The following is an 18,650-nucleotide window of genomic DNA, read 5'->3' on the forward strand; positions in this document are numbered from 1 at the left end:
AGAAGCGGGAGAGAGGCTGGAGGGGGGAAAGAGAGGGAGGAAGGAGAGAGAGAGAGAGAGAGAGAGGGGAAGGGAGAGAGAGAGAAATAGAGATACGGAGAGAGAGAGAGGGGAAGGGAGAGAGATTGGCTTAAGGGGGAGAGAGAGGGGGAAAAGGGAGGGAGAGAGTAAGAGAGAGAGGGAGGGGATGGGGAGAGATGTAAAGAGAAATGGAGTAAGAGGAAAAAAGTGTGAGAAGGAGTGAGAGAGAGAGAGAGAGAGAGAGAGAGAGAGAGAGAGAAAGAGAGAGCGGACAGAAACACTGCCCCCCTCCGATGCACCTTCAATAAGGTTGTTCCAAAAAAAAGCCCACTCAGTACAAACAACTGCAGAACCTTCAGAACCGCAGCAGCGTTCACTGAGCACAGACCGACTGCTCAAGGCCTCTGTTCCTCATTCCTTTTATCGAGGCTTATGAACATGATAGAGCCTAACAGCAGGACATCTAGATACACACTGATCAGCCATAACATTAGTACCACCCCCCTAATAGTACATCAACAGATCTGCGCATTGAAGGCATGGACTCCACAAGACGTCTGAAGGCGTCCTGTGGTCTCTGGCACCAAGACTAACATTAGCAGCAGATCCTTTTAAGTGGGGGAGGATGATATGGTAAAAATACTATCCCTCATTCCAATTAAACAGGACTAATTACACTCTTCCTAATGAAATGTGTGGTCGCTCAGTGTTCCTTAAACACTGACGATGTCCACGATACACAGTACATCTTTTTAAGAGTATCATGATACAAATAAATTCTGCCCACCCTTACCTTTGTGAGGGTCTATCTAAAAATATATAAGCAATTGCATACCGATATGGGGGCAGCCATGGCCTAAAGGTTAGAGAAGTGGGTTTGGGACTGGAAGGTCACTGGTTTGATGCCCTAGACAAGCAGGAAGCAGGGGGGCGGGGGGGTTTGGGGGTGAAGGAACAGTGGTTTCTCCTCCTCGAACATAGATGGCTGAGGTGCCTTTGAACAAGGTACTTAACCCTGGGTGCTGAGGTGGCTGCGCACTGCTCTGGGTGTATGTTCTCACTGTCCTATTCACTAATATGTGTTCACTGGGTTGAAACCTGGCGCACTGCTGTGAGATGGCTTTAAAAAACATGGATGAATATCAGACCTTACATTTACATTTGAGGCATTTAGCAGACACTCGTCTCCAGAGCGACTAACAAAAGTGCTTTACTATCTACCAAAGAAGTTAACAAATAACACCAGTACCTGCCACTGAGCTGCCACACCATGTGGCAGACTGGGGTTTGATTCCAGTTCTGGGTGACTACACTGCGCTACACCAATAAGAGTCCTTGGGCAAGACTCCTAACACTGCATTGGTCCGCCTCTGTAATACCAGTAACCTTGTAAGTCGCTCTGGATAAGAGCGTCAGCTGAATGCCGTAAATGTAAATGTAAACCTGCATCCAGTCATTAGTAACCTCAGCTAGTTTGAATAGACAAAAATTTAAAGATCCTCTAATCTTAGACTCTACTAAACACAAGTCAATATGGAGACCATAGTCCTCTACTCTTCACCCAAGTTCTCTCAGAAGAGGAGGGTCTTCAGTCTGGGTTTGAAGACAGCGAGCGTTGGACTCTGCTGTTCGGACACCCAGGGGAAGCTCGTTCCACCACTTCGGTGCAGGACAGAAAAAAGTCTGGACGCTCGTCTTCCGTGGATTTTAGGGGATGGCGGGTCGAGCCGAGCCGTACATGAAGCTGGAAGGGCCCGTAGTGCAGATCGGCGTTTGACCATCGCCATCAAGTACGGAGGGGCTGGCTGGTCCAGTCTTAGCTTTGTTTTTTATTATCAGTAATACAGATTTCTGCAGAGTTAGCTTAGCAACAATAACCTGTGGGCTGAGTCATCGGCTTTACCTTGAAAGAAGCTCTTGACGCGCAGGTAGCTGACACTGAGACGCAACACAGAAAGCTTGTCCAGTTTGGAGATGACATCTGGAGGGAAGGGCAGCAGGCTGGCCAGCCGGTCCAGTTCTGCATTCAGTCTGTCCCGGTGTCGTTTGGACGGATTAGACTTCTGGTTTGCTGCTGCTGGTTTTCTGCTGGAACACATAGGAAGCATCACAAAAACTCCAAGGGGACCAAAGGGATCCAAGCATTGAACAAGGACTACCAATGATTTCGAGGCAGTTCAGTCTGTAGACTAAATTCAGAGGTTTCACTCTTATTCCCTTCAAAAGAAAAACACTTGGCTCAATAAAAGACCCTCTGAGTCACCTTCAGAATTGTTGTGAAATGCACAGGAAGTTGTTATCAGTCTTTCATTTGCTTTTATGTGCGTTTTTGATCTTGGCACTTTTCACAGTGGACAGAAAGGCAAGTGCTGAGAGCCTGAATCTCGAAGCCACAATGTTTAGGACATGAGACACTAAAACACTGAGGAGCTGTTTAATTTTTAAAAGCCAGAGCACCAACAACTGACAACAACAAGCATTACGGGCTAAAATGCAAAAAAGAGAAAAACATTAAGCAAATTCAGCTCATTATAATCAGACCCAGTTACTAAAAACATTAGAAACGGCCTAATGCAAAAGAAATAATACACTATAATACAATAATATACAATTAAATGCACTGTTCTAGCAGTGTTATGTTTTTTTAAGCAAATCCTAACCACAGAACTTTCTCAACTAGCCCAGAGAGAATGTAATAAACACAAAACAAATTATCCATGTGTAATAAATGAACAGCAGGAATTTAATGCAACAATTATGGTAAATTACATTATTGCCTACTGTCAACTTCACTGCACATTTAAGCAGAAATAGATTGCAAACACATTTGTATAACTTTATATGGTTTATTTTAAGGAAATTAGAGATACACATCTGCCCATATATATATATATATATATACATAGAGAGAGAGAGAGAGATAGATAGATAGATAGATACATACAGACCTAAACAAACAGATATGAAAAAGTGCAACATTTTCAGCACACTTCCCATTTATTTTTTAATTTATTATCATTTATTTTATGGTTTCATATGTTAAATTTAGAAAACTTATTTAAATTCAAATATTCTACATGTTTCCCCCGATACATTACATTACTACAGTACAGTTTATCAGGCATATGTTTGTTAAGAAAGTAAAAACAAACCATCTGTGACTAAATGTGTGAGTGCACAGCTTATTCCCAGCATACTTCTGGATAAAAGCCCAGTATTCCCAGTATTCCCAGCATTCCCGGTTTCCATCTAACACCTAGTTTATCTAATCAGTCCTTCATTAAAGTGAATGAGGAGCTGCTGGTGGAACTGAGCCAATCCATCCAGTGTCTGGAGTTCACAGAGAAGATCAGCGACCAAGTCAATGCTCTTCTAACAACTTTACCAACTGACCAACAGCACATTCTGACCACTGCCCCGAAGGCAAATTGTGCTCATTCTGATGTTGTTTAGAGATCATTCCAGATTAGATAAACCGGTTCAAACTATGATCTTAGCTTCCTAAATTGTTTCCCACTATTAGCCTGATTACAGTACTGGTGTATATTTGCTGTGGCACAGGTGTGAGATGCAGCTGTGAAAAAAATGAATACTCAACTGTTTCTGAACAGGTTTCCTCCTCTTCCTCCCGGCATACAGACACTCTCCAGGTGGGATCATGTTTATAGCAGCTGAGATTTAACTGTACAAAAATAAAATAAAAATAAATAAAAAGGCACATAGATAGATATATGCACAATAAATATGAATATACTTCATATACATAAATATTTGTAATGTTGCATATTACTATTTGTGTGTGTAATTAGATTATTATATAATATATTTATGTTATTATACATACATATATATATATATATATATATATACATACATATATATACATACATATATATATATATATATATATATATATATATATATATAATTACATACACATATAGTAATGTGCAAAAGTGACCTGAAAATTGAAATTTAAGGCACAGAGGCTGTGAACAAAGTTTTTGGAAAAGTGGCAAAATATTAAATTCTCAACTTTGATGGAAATACACAAACTTCAGTCACTCAGTAAAGCCAGAAGCAGCTTCTAAGTGTCAGCTAATGACAGAAACAGAGTCTAAACATCAGCACCTAACTGTGTTTGTAGAGCTGAGGCACTAACGAGTTAATAAAGCACAAATGCAGCGTTTTACTCACCAAACGCTGAGTATCCAGAGGTAATCCAACTTGTTCCCCCTCCTGCTCGAATAGGAACACAGTTCCGCTCCAACCCGGGTTTTATATGTTAGCTTTCTGTTACCTGCTGCTGTTACTGAATCAGTATGTACCGAGATGATTCATTTGGTGGAAATAAGTCCAAAATAATTGAAGAGCTTCGTTGCGTTTGTTGTTTTATAGCCCGTTGATGGTGTTTCACATCCCTGCGTTTCAGGAGCTGGATGCGGATTCCCCTCAGTGAGACAAAAGTAGCGATAGGATCCGCGAACGAGTCAGTTCTTTTGAACTGATTCACTTCAGATGAATCGAATCGAGCACCGCGTTATAGATATATATTTATCTATTTCAACCTATTAATGTTCATATCTGAATATTGGAATTTGCTGAATTATGGCTAAATTTATATTACAGCTAATTAATTAATCCTTTTTTTTATTTTGCATTATTATTATTATATCTTATTTATTTAATTATTTATTTAATATTATATATTTTTTTTTATCAGCTCGTGTTTTATTATAGGCAATCTATCTATCGCTCTATCTGTCATAACACTACATTTAAAACGTAAAAAAGATTAAAAACATATTCTGCATTCAGTTTAACCTAAATTAAAACATTAACAAAAATAATAATACAATTACTGTGAATTATCAATGAGCTGCTGTTTTCCTGTTTGAATCGTTCGTAAAGAAAAAAACTAATCAATGAATCGCTGAATCGGACGCTCGATTCATTGAAGCGCACCGTTTGAAAGAATCGGTTCGCTAAACGGAATCGAACTGGAGCATCACTGGGTCACAAAAGGGACTCGAGCTTCGCACGCAACGCTCCACGATTCGCGCGACACCCTCTCACGCACGCGCCCACTCTACGCTACGCACTCTACACACTCGCGCACGCCATCCTATTCGTCACGGCATAAGGGAGGGGGGGGGGGGGGGGCGGTGTTCGATCGCGAGGCGCACGTGGCGGCTGAGCGAGCCAATCCAAAGGCGCGGTGTCCAGCGGCACGAGCGATTGGAGATCGCCAGAATCCCGTCTGGGTGATGGCAACGGTCAGCGGTCCCGCGGAGGGGAAGCGAGGAGCTCCGAAAAACAGCAACTTTACAGAAGGAGGAAAAACTTCCGGAGCTTTTAATGGAAGTCAATGTAAATATATGTTTTAGCATGTCATTTAGGAGCATTTCTATTGGTCTAAAATCTGGACAAAACATAAAGAAGAAATGACAGATGCAAATTATGCAAAAAAAAAAAAAAAAAAAAAAAAAAAGAAGACATAAAAATGAATATACAAGGGTTTTGCATAAAAGATTAGACTTTGTGTTTTTTTAAATTATAAATTATTTCTGAAAGCAACAAGACACAAATGCTTGCCAGTGAGGCTGCACGTCTGCACGTTTTTTTTTATTATTATTAGTGACCTGTTTATGCTCATAAACTACATATAGGATACTATGTCAAAATTCCACACAACTGATGATTGTATATATTTAAATACACATTTTCACTCATATTTCCATTAATCACATTTAGATGCTCTGCTGGTTTTAGTCCAAATGTATAGATCCAGCTATGCATATGGCCAACATGCTCAATTTGTAAAATTGAGATCTGTGCTTAGGCAAGAACAACAGGACAATTATAGACAATTTAATGGGTTAAATATTTGTATTCTGACGTATGCCCCGTTTTCCCTACCTGACCCTATTATAATGCTATTACAATGATTTTCCAGGCACATTTCTTTGCAATTGTTTAAGGTCATTTTGAATTATCTGAATGTCATATGTGGTGACATGTAAGACAAGATAACAAAATAAAGGCAATTCATGAGAAAAATAATTATAACAAATATGTATAACATTGACATTTAATATTCACTCAAGTAGATTATTTTCCTTACAAACACAAATCCTTTACCCAATTCACTCAGGTAAACGAACATGACTAGGTATTTTATCTACAACCATAGCTGGATGGAACTGTGTTTAAATGCTGGAGTAAACCATCCTACACTAATCCAGACTAACTCTTTCCTCCAGGCTGTTTAGCTGCCACATCCTAGCTCATCTGGGGAGCATTTGGCTGCCAGTATTGGCCTCTGTTTACTAATGTTTGTGGTTGAGGCTTACAAAGCTACAGTGCACAGTTGCCCCATCCAGATACAAGCCTTTTTAACGTGGACTGCAAGCCCTTGGGGGTGTGAATTGTTTATGAAATTAAAGCCTATGTATTTATAATTCACAGTAAATGCATTCATTCTAGATCCTTGAGGCCTCCAGAGACAAACACAATCACTGTATGAATGCAGAATTGGGCTGGTGCTTGTCACATGCATTAAGGTCAGAGTTTTAAGACTGTTTCACCTAGAAGTAGACCTCAAATACAAACACAGCCAGATGTAGACAACTGCTCTCCGCTCCATGTGGTCATTAAGCTTACTATGTGGTCTCCCACCAGCAGCTGCCTCTCCTGCAGACCGTTCGCCTCCCTGATCAAAAGATTTGATCTGAATTCCTACAGAGCTGCACTGGAACGCAAGGAAATTGCACCACCTAGTGGATGCATATAGACACATGCAGCAAAGATACCCAGTTTCACTTTATTTTCATAAATACTATACAGATAATTCAATAAATACAACACAGTAAGTCAATAAGTGGAAGATACCATCATGAGAACAAACTCCTCTAGTCTTCCAAAATGTAATTGGGATTGACCACTAGGAAAGGGTCTTCCTCCATAATGGGCTCCTCTCCCTCATCAGTGACCTTCTTTAGGCCCGTTTTAGTCAGCTCTATGATGATATGGTCCTAGAAACAGAAGAAAAAAACTTTAATTTAGGGATGGGATATTACCATATTTATTGCATTTTTCTACCATCCTCAGCACAAAGACCATCAATAATCACTTATCACAATTTGTGTAATTGATTTTTTTTCTCTTAAAAAATAAAAATGAAAAAAATAAATAAATATAAAAATAAAAAAATAATAATAGTTCTACATAATTACAGGCCGGGGTTCAATTTCCCAGGTGGAGAAGCACACCACACTACACTTATAAGGTTCCTTGGGCAAGACTCCTAGCTCTACATTCTTCTTTGTAACATGATCCACACAAACCTTGTATCTCAAAAACCTCGTATCTTGGGCGAACAGCTGAGTACTATGGTCACCTTATTGACTTGTGTTTAGTAATGTCTAAGCCTAAAGGTATCTTTGAACTATTAGTCTATTCTAACTAGCTCAAGGTCTTTCTTGGGTAAATAGCAAAGCACTTTTGTAAGACGCTCTGGATAAGAGCGCCTGCTAAATGCCTTAAAGGTAAATGTCAAACAGTAACGTTACAGTAATTAATTTTTAATAAACATCTATGTAAAAAAACTTGATTCAAAGTTATTTGGAGCATTTCTATGGGTTCTAACTTCTAACAATATAAAAGAACTGCCAGATTCACATCATATCAAAAAGTGAAAAATGAAGGATACAAGGTTTGGAATAAATGGGAATAGAATTGTAGCCTTTTTTGGGGTGGGGGGCTCGAACAACACAAATGACGGTATTGCCACCGTTTTAACGATAATAATCTGGTTAACAGAAGGGAATTTTCACGCGGTCCCACCCTTACTCACAGGCCTTATATAATGCAAATGCCCTCATGCTCATGCCGAGTGTCTGGTAGCTCAAACTATCAGTCTTTAACAGAGTTAATTAAGCACAGCTATACTCACATAATTGATCAATCTGTGCAGAACTTTCTCGATCAGGCTCTTCTTGGCAATGAGTTCAGCCTCAGACTCAATCTCGCTCTCGACCTCCTTCAAATACCAGTTGACGAGCTCGCTCTTCTTTAAAGAGGACTCTTCATCCACTGGGAACACAAGGGGGAGGGTAAAGCAGTTACCCATCTCAAACTAAGAAATGCAATTTCTGAAGACACCAGTGGTCCTTTACATAAAATAACCTTTACATTTGTTTCATATTTTAAGTTTAAGTTTTAAACTAATAAACAAAAACAGCAGCTTAATGTTCAGTGACTGGCTTTCAATAACAGGCTAAACCTGGAGCTCCCTCAGTAACCCAAGTCCAACAGAATAACCCAAAAAAAAAAAAAAAAAAAAAAAAAAAAAAAATCAAGACATGGACATCTATCAATCTGTGGGAATTTGGTGGAGTTACAACCTCGAACCTGCACCAACTGCAGGTAGCAGGCCAACTGAGGTAGTGCTGGTGAGATGTTTGGAGCTAATGGTGTTCTACTGAGATGCCATAAAAGGACCATTTTTGGTTTCATAAAGAATCATGACTGTAATAGAGATTTAAAACATTTACATCAAGAATATCCTACAACCTTTAAAAGGGTCACACACATACAGTTCTTTATGGAACCAAAAGTGGTTCTTCTATGGAATCATTTAAAGAACCTTTTGAAGCCCCCGTTATATTTAACACTGCTTCATTCTGAAAGAGGGCTCAGAGTAGCCGCAGGCCTGATTGACCCTCACATTGCTCCATTTTCTGCATGTGTAGTACAAGCAGGTTGGAGAGTCGCCGGTACTCTGCGAAGGACATGCGCAGAGCAGGTTGGGCTTTGCCAGTCTTCTCCTGCCGCTCAGCCTCCCCAGTGTCCATGGCCTCCTCAGCATCAGCTGCAACTCCATTCTGACCTCCGTTCACCTCCCCAGCCAATACTTCATTCTGAACTGGAGAGAAAAGAAGGCTGAAACTCTCAACACACCCTACGGTTACACAGTTAACCCCTTATCCCAAATGCAGCCCCCCAGCAAAGAGGTTTGGTGCCAGATGTGTGCTTCGTTAGTTTAACACTGGAGCTACGAGGCTCCAGTTTATGGCTAAACCATCACACACTTGCTGAGGGTCACATTTAGGCTCCGAGTGGTCCAACTTGAGTCTCATAATAAACTGGTCTAGCTCTCTCTCAGGGGTGGGTTGAGGTCACTTCATCCCCACATCACTGTACAAGTGTGCTGTTGGTCAGCACAGGCTTCTGTTAGCTGTTTTATCAGAGCAGGGGAGCCATGCTTTCATAAGGGCATGCTGGCTACCTAGGAATACTGCATCAGTTGGAAAAGAGGCGGTGGCTTCACAGGTGTCAGAGGAGACGTGAGCTAGTCTTCACCCTTCTAGTGTTGGGAGCGTTGCAAATGATAGGGGGAGTTCACATGAATGGGGATTGAATAAGTATTCACTGATAATAAAAATGGAAAAGATTTAAATGTTGGGTTTCGGACACTGACCCTTTTATAGATACCTACAAGTATTTATAAAAACCATATTACACAGCATAGTTCAAAAAAGGGGCAGCTTTACAGTGTGTTCAATGTTCAAGGTAAGAATATAAGCTGATCTGGTAAATCTGACCTAATACAGTATAAAACATCAGCCATTTCAGATTTGTTTACCATTCATATCCTCAATGTCCTCCTGCTCCTGGTCAAAGTTAATATCAGGGGAGTCAACGCGGATGATTGACTTATTCAGAAGTCGAAACGCTTCCTTCACATGTTTGGGATAAACCTTAAAACATAGAAATAGCACAGTTAGGCTACGTTCACACATTTCCATGAGGCACATCTGATCTGTTCAGAGCTGTGTGGACCTGTGAAATTTGACTCACTTTCATTTGTGGTCCTAGATCGGCTACGTATCTGATTTGTATGCATGCAAACGCTTAGTGCGGCCATCATCAGCCAGCACAGACAGGTGACTGACGTGACGTGCATGAACGCAGCAATGCGCACGTGCGTGTCATTTCAGGGACAGATCTGTGCACATTACAGACAGATACAGCTGACATTTATGAATAAGATGGCCAAATCAGATTGGAGCGCAAAATAAATAGATTAATGAGGCTTGTAATGTGAACGTAGCCTTGGAGTCTGGAATAGTATGAGACAGAAAACCGACACTGGCTTTTTAACTTTACTACATGCAACTCCATATGCAAAAATATTGTAACCCAATTAATTCTGGAGCTTTATCTTTTTTTTTTTTATTGGTCCATTTATCACCAAATTTTGAATTTTGAAAACAGCAAAAATGGAGACACAGTTTAAGTGCAACGAATAAGCTAGCGCTTTCTGGCTGTTCTGAGGTTTGTTCAACATAAAGTGACCAGCTGGAGCTCCTCTGACCTCATCTGAGCAGTAGAGTCGGGCCATGGCCTCGGACAGACGCAGCATGCTCTCCAGCTGCCGCACCGTGATTCTCCAGGCAGATTTAGTTGTGCCACCTCCATCTCTCTGCCGCAGGCGTTTATACTGCTCCACCACAAACTCCTGAGCCTCTGGAGTGATCTACAAGGACACAGGTCAGACTGTAGACAACCAATACATAAATTCATTCATTGCTTCTTCTAAGAAATAGTATGTAGCATTTTAAAATAGGAGCTTCAGAATCATGATGATGCTTCACTGACGGCAATAAGGAGAACGATGTCTCAGTCATTGCCACTCTGAGCCGGAACGCTGCTACAGCTTATGAAACACAGGTGGAGCTGCAGGAGAGCTCTCGCCAGAACTGAGTAACGCTGCGCAACTAGAGCCAAAAGTGTACAATTCTGTGACCTAGTCCACATGCTTCTTTACCTGTAAATGCAGCTTCTCTATGTTGTATCTCAGTTTGCCAACAAATGCCTGTGTACAACTGTCCATGAGGGGGTGCTCGAAGTGTGACTTTACAGCAGTGGAGAGAAAGTGAATAATTCTATATGATAACTTATATAAATTCTCACATACTGCTGCTGTAAGAATGTGATTTAGTTTAGTCACAAGTTTAGTAACGTTTAAGACTTTTTAATGCAACTATTTATTAAATAAATAAACAAACAAATAAAAATGAAAAAAGATAATATATACTGCATATAAACTTTCTAAATGCATAGAAATGCTCAAGAATCTTACAACACTGAATCTTTTGGCCAAATAATGTGCAAGACTGTCAAGTTTCTCACCTTTGGTTGAAACTGCCGGGCAAACAGAATGTATCTCTGGATGTCTTCTGATTCATAAACACGCTCTACTGAATCAATGTTTCTGGCATGGAGGTCAACAATTCGCCTGGCTATGGCATAATCAGTCACCTGAAAAGGGAGAGGAGGTGGAAACAAGGAACAGAGACAGAAAGGGGAGAGAAGAAAAATAAAAATAAATAAATAAATAAATAAATAAATAAATAATAATAATAATAATAATACTACACACAAGGGCAGTTAGACAGTTTATGCATCTTTACGTCTGTCTTTCAAAAAAAAAAAAAAAAAAAAAAGTTATTTAGTTCCTATTGGTAGCACTAGCGCTTATACTACCAAGTAAAATGCCATACTGTTGAAAGATAAGGTGGCTAGGATAAATCACCATAAGGGTATAAAGGTTGCTGCAGTCTCATCCCCCCCGCCCCCAATTCCACCCTCACCTTTAGCTAGTCGAGCACACTGAACATGTGACCAATTTCTTTGGCTCTTCTTTACATCAACAATTAAAATGCAGAACTTTATTAAACCGAAAATGAAACTTTATATTAGGAGGCATCAACAACGAAAGGCGAGGTGTTCATGTATTCCGACATGCCCTCACCTCATTGCATTCGTCCACCAGAATGAAGAAGAGGTCAAATCTGGACATGATAGGGGCGGACATGTTGACGTTCTGCTTCAGAGACTTGGAGCGGTTGTACCGGCCATCAATAGGATTGGCTGCTGCCAGGATAGACGTGCGGGCATTCAAGGTAGCCTAGACACGCACAGATACACACAAGCTTCACTTTGCTGCTCAGACCAGCAATAAGGAGGAAGCTGTTAGAAGGACGCCGTACCTTGACTCCAGCCTTGGTGATTGAAATGGTCTGCTGCTCCATGGCTTCATGGATGGCCACTTGGTCTTTCAGGTCCATTTTATCAAACTCATCAATACAGCACACACCCTGGGGATGATTAACAATAGAAACACACACACACATGCACATGCAAAAACTTCACAAGAACACAAGACGCCACAATTAGCAGCTTACATTATCAGCCAGCATTAGGGCTCCAGCCTCAATGACGAACTCATGAGACTCCTCATCTTTGACCACAGCAGCGGTCAGACCGGCAGCACTGCTGGCCTTTCCACTAGTGTACACAGCCCTGGGCACAAAGTCCTCAACATGCCTGAGAGGGGGACAGAATGTGTTTGAATATACCAGCCCTTCCTTCAAAACTACATTTCTACAATTAATTTTGTGCCAATACTTAGCATTGTACGTACTTGAGGAACTGGCTTTTGGAAGTGCTGGGGTCTCCGATGATGCAGACATTGATGTCTCCTCTCAGAGATGTCCCCTCCATGGTAGTCTTGGCGACACCACCAAAAAGCATGAGCAAAATCCCTCTCTTGATTTCATCATTTCCTATGAGCAGTTAGATATGTATATACACTTTTATGGACAAACGTATAGAAATACCTACAGGAGCTCCCATTCTAAACCCACAGGCATTAATATGGAGCTGGTCCCCCTTTGCTCTAAGCGCTACCAGCAGCAGCAGGTCTGGAGCTCTGCAGTTATTGAGTCAGTTGGAGGCTTTTCTGCACTCAGCTCTGAGCTCAGCACTCGGCCCTGACCCCGCTCTGTAACTTTACGTGGTCTGACAGACACTCTGTGGACACTGAGCTGTTCCTCCTAAACTCTTCCACTGTTCAATAATAATAACACCACTCACAGCTGATGGAGGAAGATCTAGGAGGAAAGACATTTCTTCAGCTGACTTGTTGCATACAGAACCACGCTGGAGTTCAGTGAGCTCTTTAGAACCTCCCATTCTTTCACCAATGTGTGGACTGCATGTCTAGGGGCTTGATTGTACACACTTGTTTTAACAGGACTGAATGCAATGATTAAAAGGTGCGTCCCAATGGTTTTGCCTATATAGTGTATAGTTAATTGGAGATATTAATATTGGATTGTAACATGCGATTTCTACACATCACTGTTGCCAATATGGAGCGGTCCAGACGTGCCCAGGATTATTAACAAAGCTGTAGACCAGTGGCCACCAACCATCCACACAGAGATATGCTTTGTGCAGAACCTGTATCCAATATGCTGCCCATTACCCAACAGCCAATAAAAACAATCTGCAGAAGTAGACGCGGAAGACTGTGGCAAGAACATGACCAGGGTTGGTGACCACTACCGTAGGTCAGTGGTCACCAATCTTCTCTATGAAGGACACGTGGGCCAACAGGTTTCTTACAAAGCTAAGCAAGCAGAAGCAACATCATAACTAATGAGTTTGACAACTGAGACCAAACGGTTAAATGGGTGGAACCAGGTGCGTAACTGAGACCATCTGGCTGGTCACAACTGCTCTGGGAGGTCACACCAGACCATACCAAGAGGTCATTTCCAACCTTAATCTAAACACACCAAATCCAGCCAGTTAAAGTGTTCAAGATAACCGGAGCTTTGAATCCAGGTGTACCCTAAAATTAAATCCAAAATCCTACCATGGATTGTGGGGAAGAGGCTGGTGCAGAGGTTGTGGTAGAGGTTCTTGTCCTGACTCATCTCAAACACCTTCTCCCACTCCTGTACAGTCATCTGGTTCTTCACACTCTCCGCCGTCTGGTCCTCCTGGCGCAGCTCTTTACCTCCAAACTTGACAAAACGAGACAGTATTGGTCTTTACATTCTACTGCTACATTTAACCTCCGCCAACCAGCCAGAACATTTGCACCACTGACCGGTGAAAAACATTGCTTATCTATAGTGGCATCTGTATAGTGGCTAGACAACTGGGTCAGAACCTCTCCAAAACATAAGGCAGGTCATGTAGGGTGGCCTTGGTATGCAGAACCATGTTCCTGTGCATGTGAATCGGAGACAGGGTCATGGCTCACTGATCTGATAATTACAGGACCGAAAGGATCTGATGCTATTTGGTGCCAGAGACCACAAGACGCCTTCAGAGGTCTTGCAGAGTCCATGCTTTAATGGGTCAGATCTGCTGTAGTGCACAAGGGGGACGCAGTCGGTATTAGGCAGGTGGTGTTAATGTTATGGCTAAATGGCCACAACTGTGAGTCAACCCAGTGTTCATTACACTACAGTGTATTCAGTGTAGGGACTCCACTAGTTCTCACCCTAGGATTTGTCGGTGCAACATAATTGGCCAGAAATGACAGTCTGTAGGACAACTCTCGAACACCCAAAGCTTTAAGGCCTTGAATGCCATCCGCCTCAAAGCCCTCCTTTCCAGTTACTCTGGTGCTGGTCTCCGCTCTGGTGCCTGCACAGTAGATACACACTCAATAGGCAATGATGATTATCCTCCTACTTTTCATAATCTTCTGTTAGTCAACATCACAACATCACCACAGTCCAGAAATCCATACCAGAGAGCGCCATGGCAGAAACATCAGGCACCACAATGAGAGTGCCAGTGAAGTCACAGCGGTCTCCGGCCTGCGCCGTCTCCACAGCCTCGGCCCTCAGGATCACCTCCACACTGCGTGGAATGGATCCTCGTGGCAGCTCCGCCTGGGTCTCCTGAATACGCACCTAAAGCCAAACACATGATGTTTGGTTGTATGATGATACTGAATGTAGCCATAGTGATGACCACATTCACTGCAATGGAGAACTTGTGCTTCACAACCTCGCTGAGAAATCCAGCTAAAGACCAGGTTTCAGACTATCTATGCTGGCGGTTGCCCAAAGCTGGTCATCCCTATGCTATGCTTTTACCCCAAGTTTGATGTTCTATCAGCATGACCAACCTATACAAGCTAGTGGCCAAGTCGGTCATACACCATGCATGTAGAAAACAGACGTCATGATTCCATTCCCTTCCACTCTATAAAAACGAAGCCAAAATTGTCCGCCATGTGGTCAGTCTTCATTAAGCTTCATGTTTTCTACAGTCAGTCATTGGTCATTCTGATTTGGGATTACCTTTTGGAAGTCCACAAAGCGAGACTTGTTGGTGTCCAGCATGAACCTCCGGCGGTTGGCGCACACAGGGTTTTTGCAGATCGTGGGCTGAGTGTATTTAAACTGCTGCTCCACATCCTTAATTACAGACTGGCAGTCCAGACAGAGGAAGGTCCCGCTGACCAGCTCGGGGTGAACAGGATGAGTCCTCACAACCTGACCACTGATTCGCAGCAGAGTGCCGATACGCGCAGTTGACAGTTCACGGATCCTGAGGAGAAGTAATCAAGGGGTAAGACTTTTGCTAGCCCATCTAAATACATTGAGTCTGTGGGTCCAGTAAAACAGTATAAACGACAACACAATACACAACTGTGCCGAACTAAGCCTAATAAACGCACCAAAAACAGGACAAGAAAGCAAAAACTGTAAAATGTGGAGAAAAATAAATAAATAAATAAATAAGGGAAGTAATGAAAAGTAGTCTTATGCAAAACTTTGGGCACAGCAGGTCAATACACATCAATTTTCTATGTAAACGCAAATACAAAACACACATCATGCACAATTGCTGCTTGCTGCATGTTTTACTCTCCCACATACATGTTATATTCAGCATATGAACAGAAACAGTATATCCAGTGGTTAGAATCTAATAAATAAATAAATAAATACATAAATAAAATTATTTAAAGCAAAAAAAACCCACAAAAGATCTTGAAGGGAACCAACCTCTGTCTAGAAGGAAAGTCAGAAAAGGCCACGTAAAACTCTTTAGACGGTGGTATGTTCCCATGGTCACGGGCGAAGTGGCGCACAGCTCTGCACAGAAATGGGTACACCCTAAAGAGAGAGAGAGGGGACGAGCAAACAGATTTGTACAGACCTGTTAGTACCGAACTGCACAACACTGTTAATATTACCCAAAAAAAAAAAAAAAAAAAAAAAAAAAAAAAAAAAAAAAAAAAAAAAAAAAAAAAAAAAAAAACACACACACACACACACACACACACACACACACACACACACACACACACACACACACACACACACACACACACACACACACACACACACACACACACACAGTTTCCGACCAAAGGACTTTATTACAAAAGGGTTTTACATTAATGCCATGATACCTAAAATTAGAGATGGAAATATGAAACAACTCTTTTGCAGGAAGTTATTACAGATCACTTATTTAATTAAAAAAAAAAAAAATTAAAAAAAGAAAAAAAAAAATTAAAAAGAAAAAAAACAACAATAATAATAATAAATAATAATTATATATTTATTGCACAGAAGGTTGAGGGAAATATCTAGTGTCATAAATGAAAAGCACAACTCTAAGCTTACATTTTTTGTAAAATAAATAGTAAATAAACAACAACAACAACAACAACAATCACCCAGTAGAAAAACATCAGAAATACTTAAAATACCTTTTAAAAGAGACATAAAAAGTGAAATCTGAAGTGTAAAAGTGTAAATTCAGAGATCACCTCCTCACAGCATTAGTATTAGAGCTGCTGTGGCCATTTAAAGCCCTGCTTTCAGAAAACAGAGGTCTGCTGATGGGAAACGGCCAAGCCATCTAAACCCCTCCACCCAACCTTTGCATGCAAGTCTAAGTCGTGTCCAGAGTTCACACTCTCTCTTAAAATAAGATTTTATACTTGGCTTGTTCTCATCATTCTGACTGACCGGTGTACTGCCCAAAGTGAATCCCTGAGGAAAACATCACTGAGAGCTGGCCGGCTTCCTCAGGAAGGTCAGAAGGTCAGGACTGAAAGCTACTGAAAGCTTCACTACTCCAGCATCCATCACCCCACCCGGCTGACCCACCTGTAGTACTCCTCCTGGATGGTGGTGGCGAGCTGCTGGTTGTACTGCTCGATGTTGGTGAAGCTCACGGTCAGGGTGTTCCTCTCAGGTCGGATGAGCTCCTGGGCTTCAGGTAAATACAGCGGGTCACCAACTTTATCCTGAAACCTAATGAACACGTTCAGCGTTAGCCGTCAGTCTGCTCGGCCCTGAGGGAGTCTGTTTACCTGAGGAACAGAAGCACGAAGGTCTGAACCTACTCCTCCAGAAACTCCAGGAAAAGCTTCTGACACTTCTCAGCCAGGTCGTCCCGCACCTGCACGCCTGCGGAGGCGGTTTCTGAAGCTGGCTCCATCACAAAACGTATATATATATTTATATTAATAATAAAAAACCAAACAGGGGACTAAAGGGAGCTGTTGAGGCGACAGGCAGCTCACCACACACTGCCAAACCACCGAAGGTCCTAATGAGGCCTAGCCATGGACAGGTGGGCTGTGACGTGGGCTGATTAGCGCGGGCCTACTTCCGTTATTGCTGATTAAATTTCATATTTATTTTATAGTGTTATTAAATTTATTAACCTTCAGCTCACTATAATTACATAGCTTTAGCTTGAAATAACCACTGAAATACGTTAAATCTCCTTTATAAAAATATTTTTTATTGTTATATTTATTAATGCATTTATATAATAATATTTTATTAATAAATTAAAAATTATAACTATCAGTAATTAAAAATGCTCATTTTAGTTCAACATTTTCCTTCAACATTTACTAAATTCATTATTAAATTTAATTAACCTTCAGCTCACTATAATTACATAGCTTTAGCTTGAAATAACCACTGAAATACGTTAAATCTTCCTTATAAGATTTTTTTATTGTTATATTTATTAATGCATTTATATAATAAATAATTGTATTAATAAAAAAAATATATTACTATCAGTAATTAAAAATGCTCATTTTAGTTCAACATTTTCCTTCAACATTTACTAAATTCATTATTAAATTTAATTAACCTTCAGCTCACTATAATTACATAGCTTTAGCTTGAAATAACCACTGAAATACGTTAAATCTCCTTTATAAGATTTTTTTATTGTTATATTTATTAATGCATTTATATAATAAATAATTTTATTAATAAAATAAAAATTATTACTATCAGTATTTAAAAATGCTCATTTTAGTTCAACATTTTCCTTCAACATTCCCTAAATTCATTATTAAATTTAATTAACCTTCAGCTCACTATAATTACATAGCTTTAGCTTGAAATAACCACTGAAATACGTTAAATCTCCTTTATAAGATTTTTTTATTGTTATATTTATTAATGCATTTATATAATAATATTTTATTAATAAATTAAAAATGATAACTATCAGTCATTAAAAATGCTAATTTTAGTTTAGCATTTTCCTTCAACATTCACTCAACCCTTTTACCTGAACATTGGGACTATTCCACAAATCACCTGTTTAACAGGAAGTTCTGAAAAGATCATTTCCCTTCATTTATTTTGTTTATTTTTTTATATTAATTGATAAGGCAACTAAAAGTGAACCTTAATTCTAGAAAGTATATTATGTCTGAATAAAAGCATTTTGTACAGTCTTTAATATCCTCATACCTCATT

The 18,650-nt window shown here is 40.5% G+C and overlaps 2 protein-coding genes across 2 annotated transcripts in view; both read right to left on the reverse strand.

Moving 5' to 3' along the window:
* Nucleotides 1-3,681, reverse strand: part of ahrrb (aryl-hydrocarbon receptor repressor b) — a 48,346-nt gene extending 44,665 nt beyond the window's left edge. Inside the window, exons 1-2 of the mRNA XM_072669428.1 lie at nucleotides 3,620-3,681; nucleotides 1,925-2,106 (exon numbers count right to left, since the gene is read on the reverse strand). Coding sequence (XP_072525529.1) covers nucleotides 1,925-2,106; nucleotides 3,620-3,681 — 244 coding nt within the window. The remainder of the gene's footprint in view (nucleotides 1-1,924; nucleotides 2,107-3,619) is intronic.
* Nucleotides 3,682-6,932: 3,251 nt separating this feature from the next.
* mcm6l (MCM6 minichromosome maintenance deficient 6, like) lies at nucleotides 6,933-17,358 on the reverse strand. The gene is made up of 17 exons (XM_072668790.1): nucleotides 17,264-17,358; nucleotides 17,025-17,171; nucleotides 15,909-16,019; nucleotides 15,198-15,447; nucleotides 14,639-14,804; nucleotides 14,387-14,532; nucleotides 13,751-13,901; nucleotides 12,512-12,653; nucleotides 12,273-12,414; nucleotides 12,078-12,185; nucleotides 11,840-11,995; nucleotides 11,218-11,346; nucleotides 10,400-10,561; nucleotides 9,668-9,782; nucleotides 8,750-8,935; nucleotides 7,976-8,115; nucleotides 6,933-7,055 (listed from the first exon to the last, which is right to left on the reverse strand). Exons 1-17 carry the CDS (start codon nucleotides 17,356-17,358, stop codon nucleotides 6,933-6,935), a joined length of 2,469 nt encoding a protein of 822 aa, XP_072524891.1.
* Between the last annotated feature and the right edge of the window lie 1,292 nt (nucleotides 17,359-18,650).

Source organism: Salminus brasiliensis, chromosome 23, assembly GCF_030463535.1.
Source record: "Salminus brasiliensis chromosome 23, fSalBra1.hap2, whole genome shotgun sequence".
Taxonomy (NCBI): domain Eukaryota; kingdom Metazoa; phylum Chordata; class Actinopteri; order Characiformes; family Bryconidae; genus Salminus; species Salminus brasiliensis.

Bases quoted from the DNA above. Each gene is read 5' to 3' on its own strand.
- mcm6l (XM_072668790.1), bottom strand. From the start codon at position 17,358: ATGGAGCCAGCTTCAGAAACCGCCTCCGCAGGCGTGCAGGTGCGGGAC. The intron at 15,448-15,908 runs GTTGGTTCCCTT...ACTTCTCCTCAG, and splicing joins GACTTTCCTTCTAGACAGAG to GATCCGTGAACTGTCAACTG. The intron at 14,805-15,197 runs GTAATCCCAAAT...GTTTGGCTTTAG, and splicing joins GCTTTGTGGACTTCCAAAAG to GTGCGTATTCAGGAGACCCA.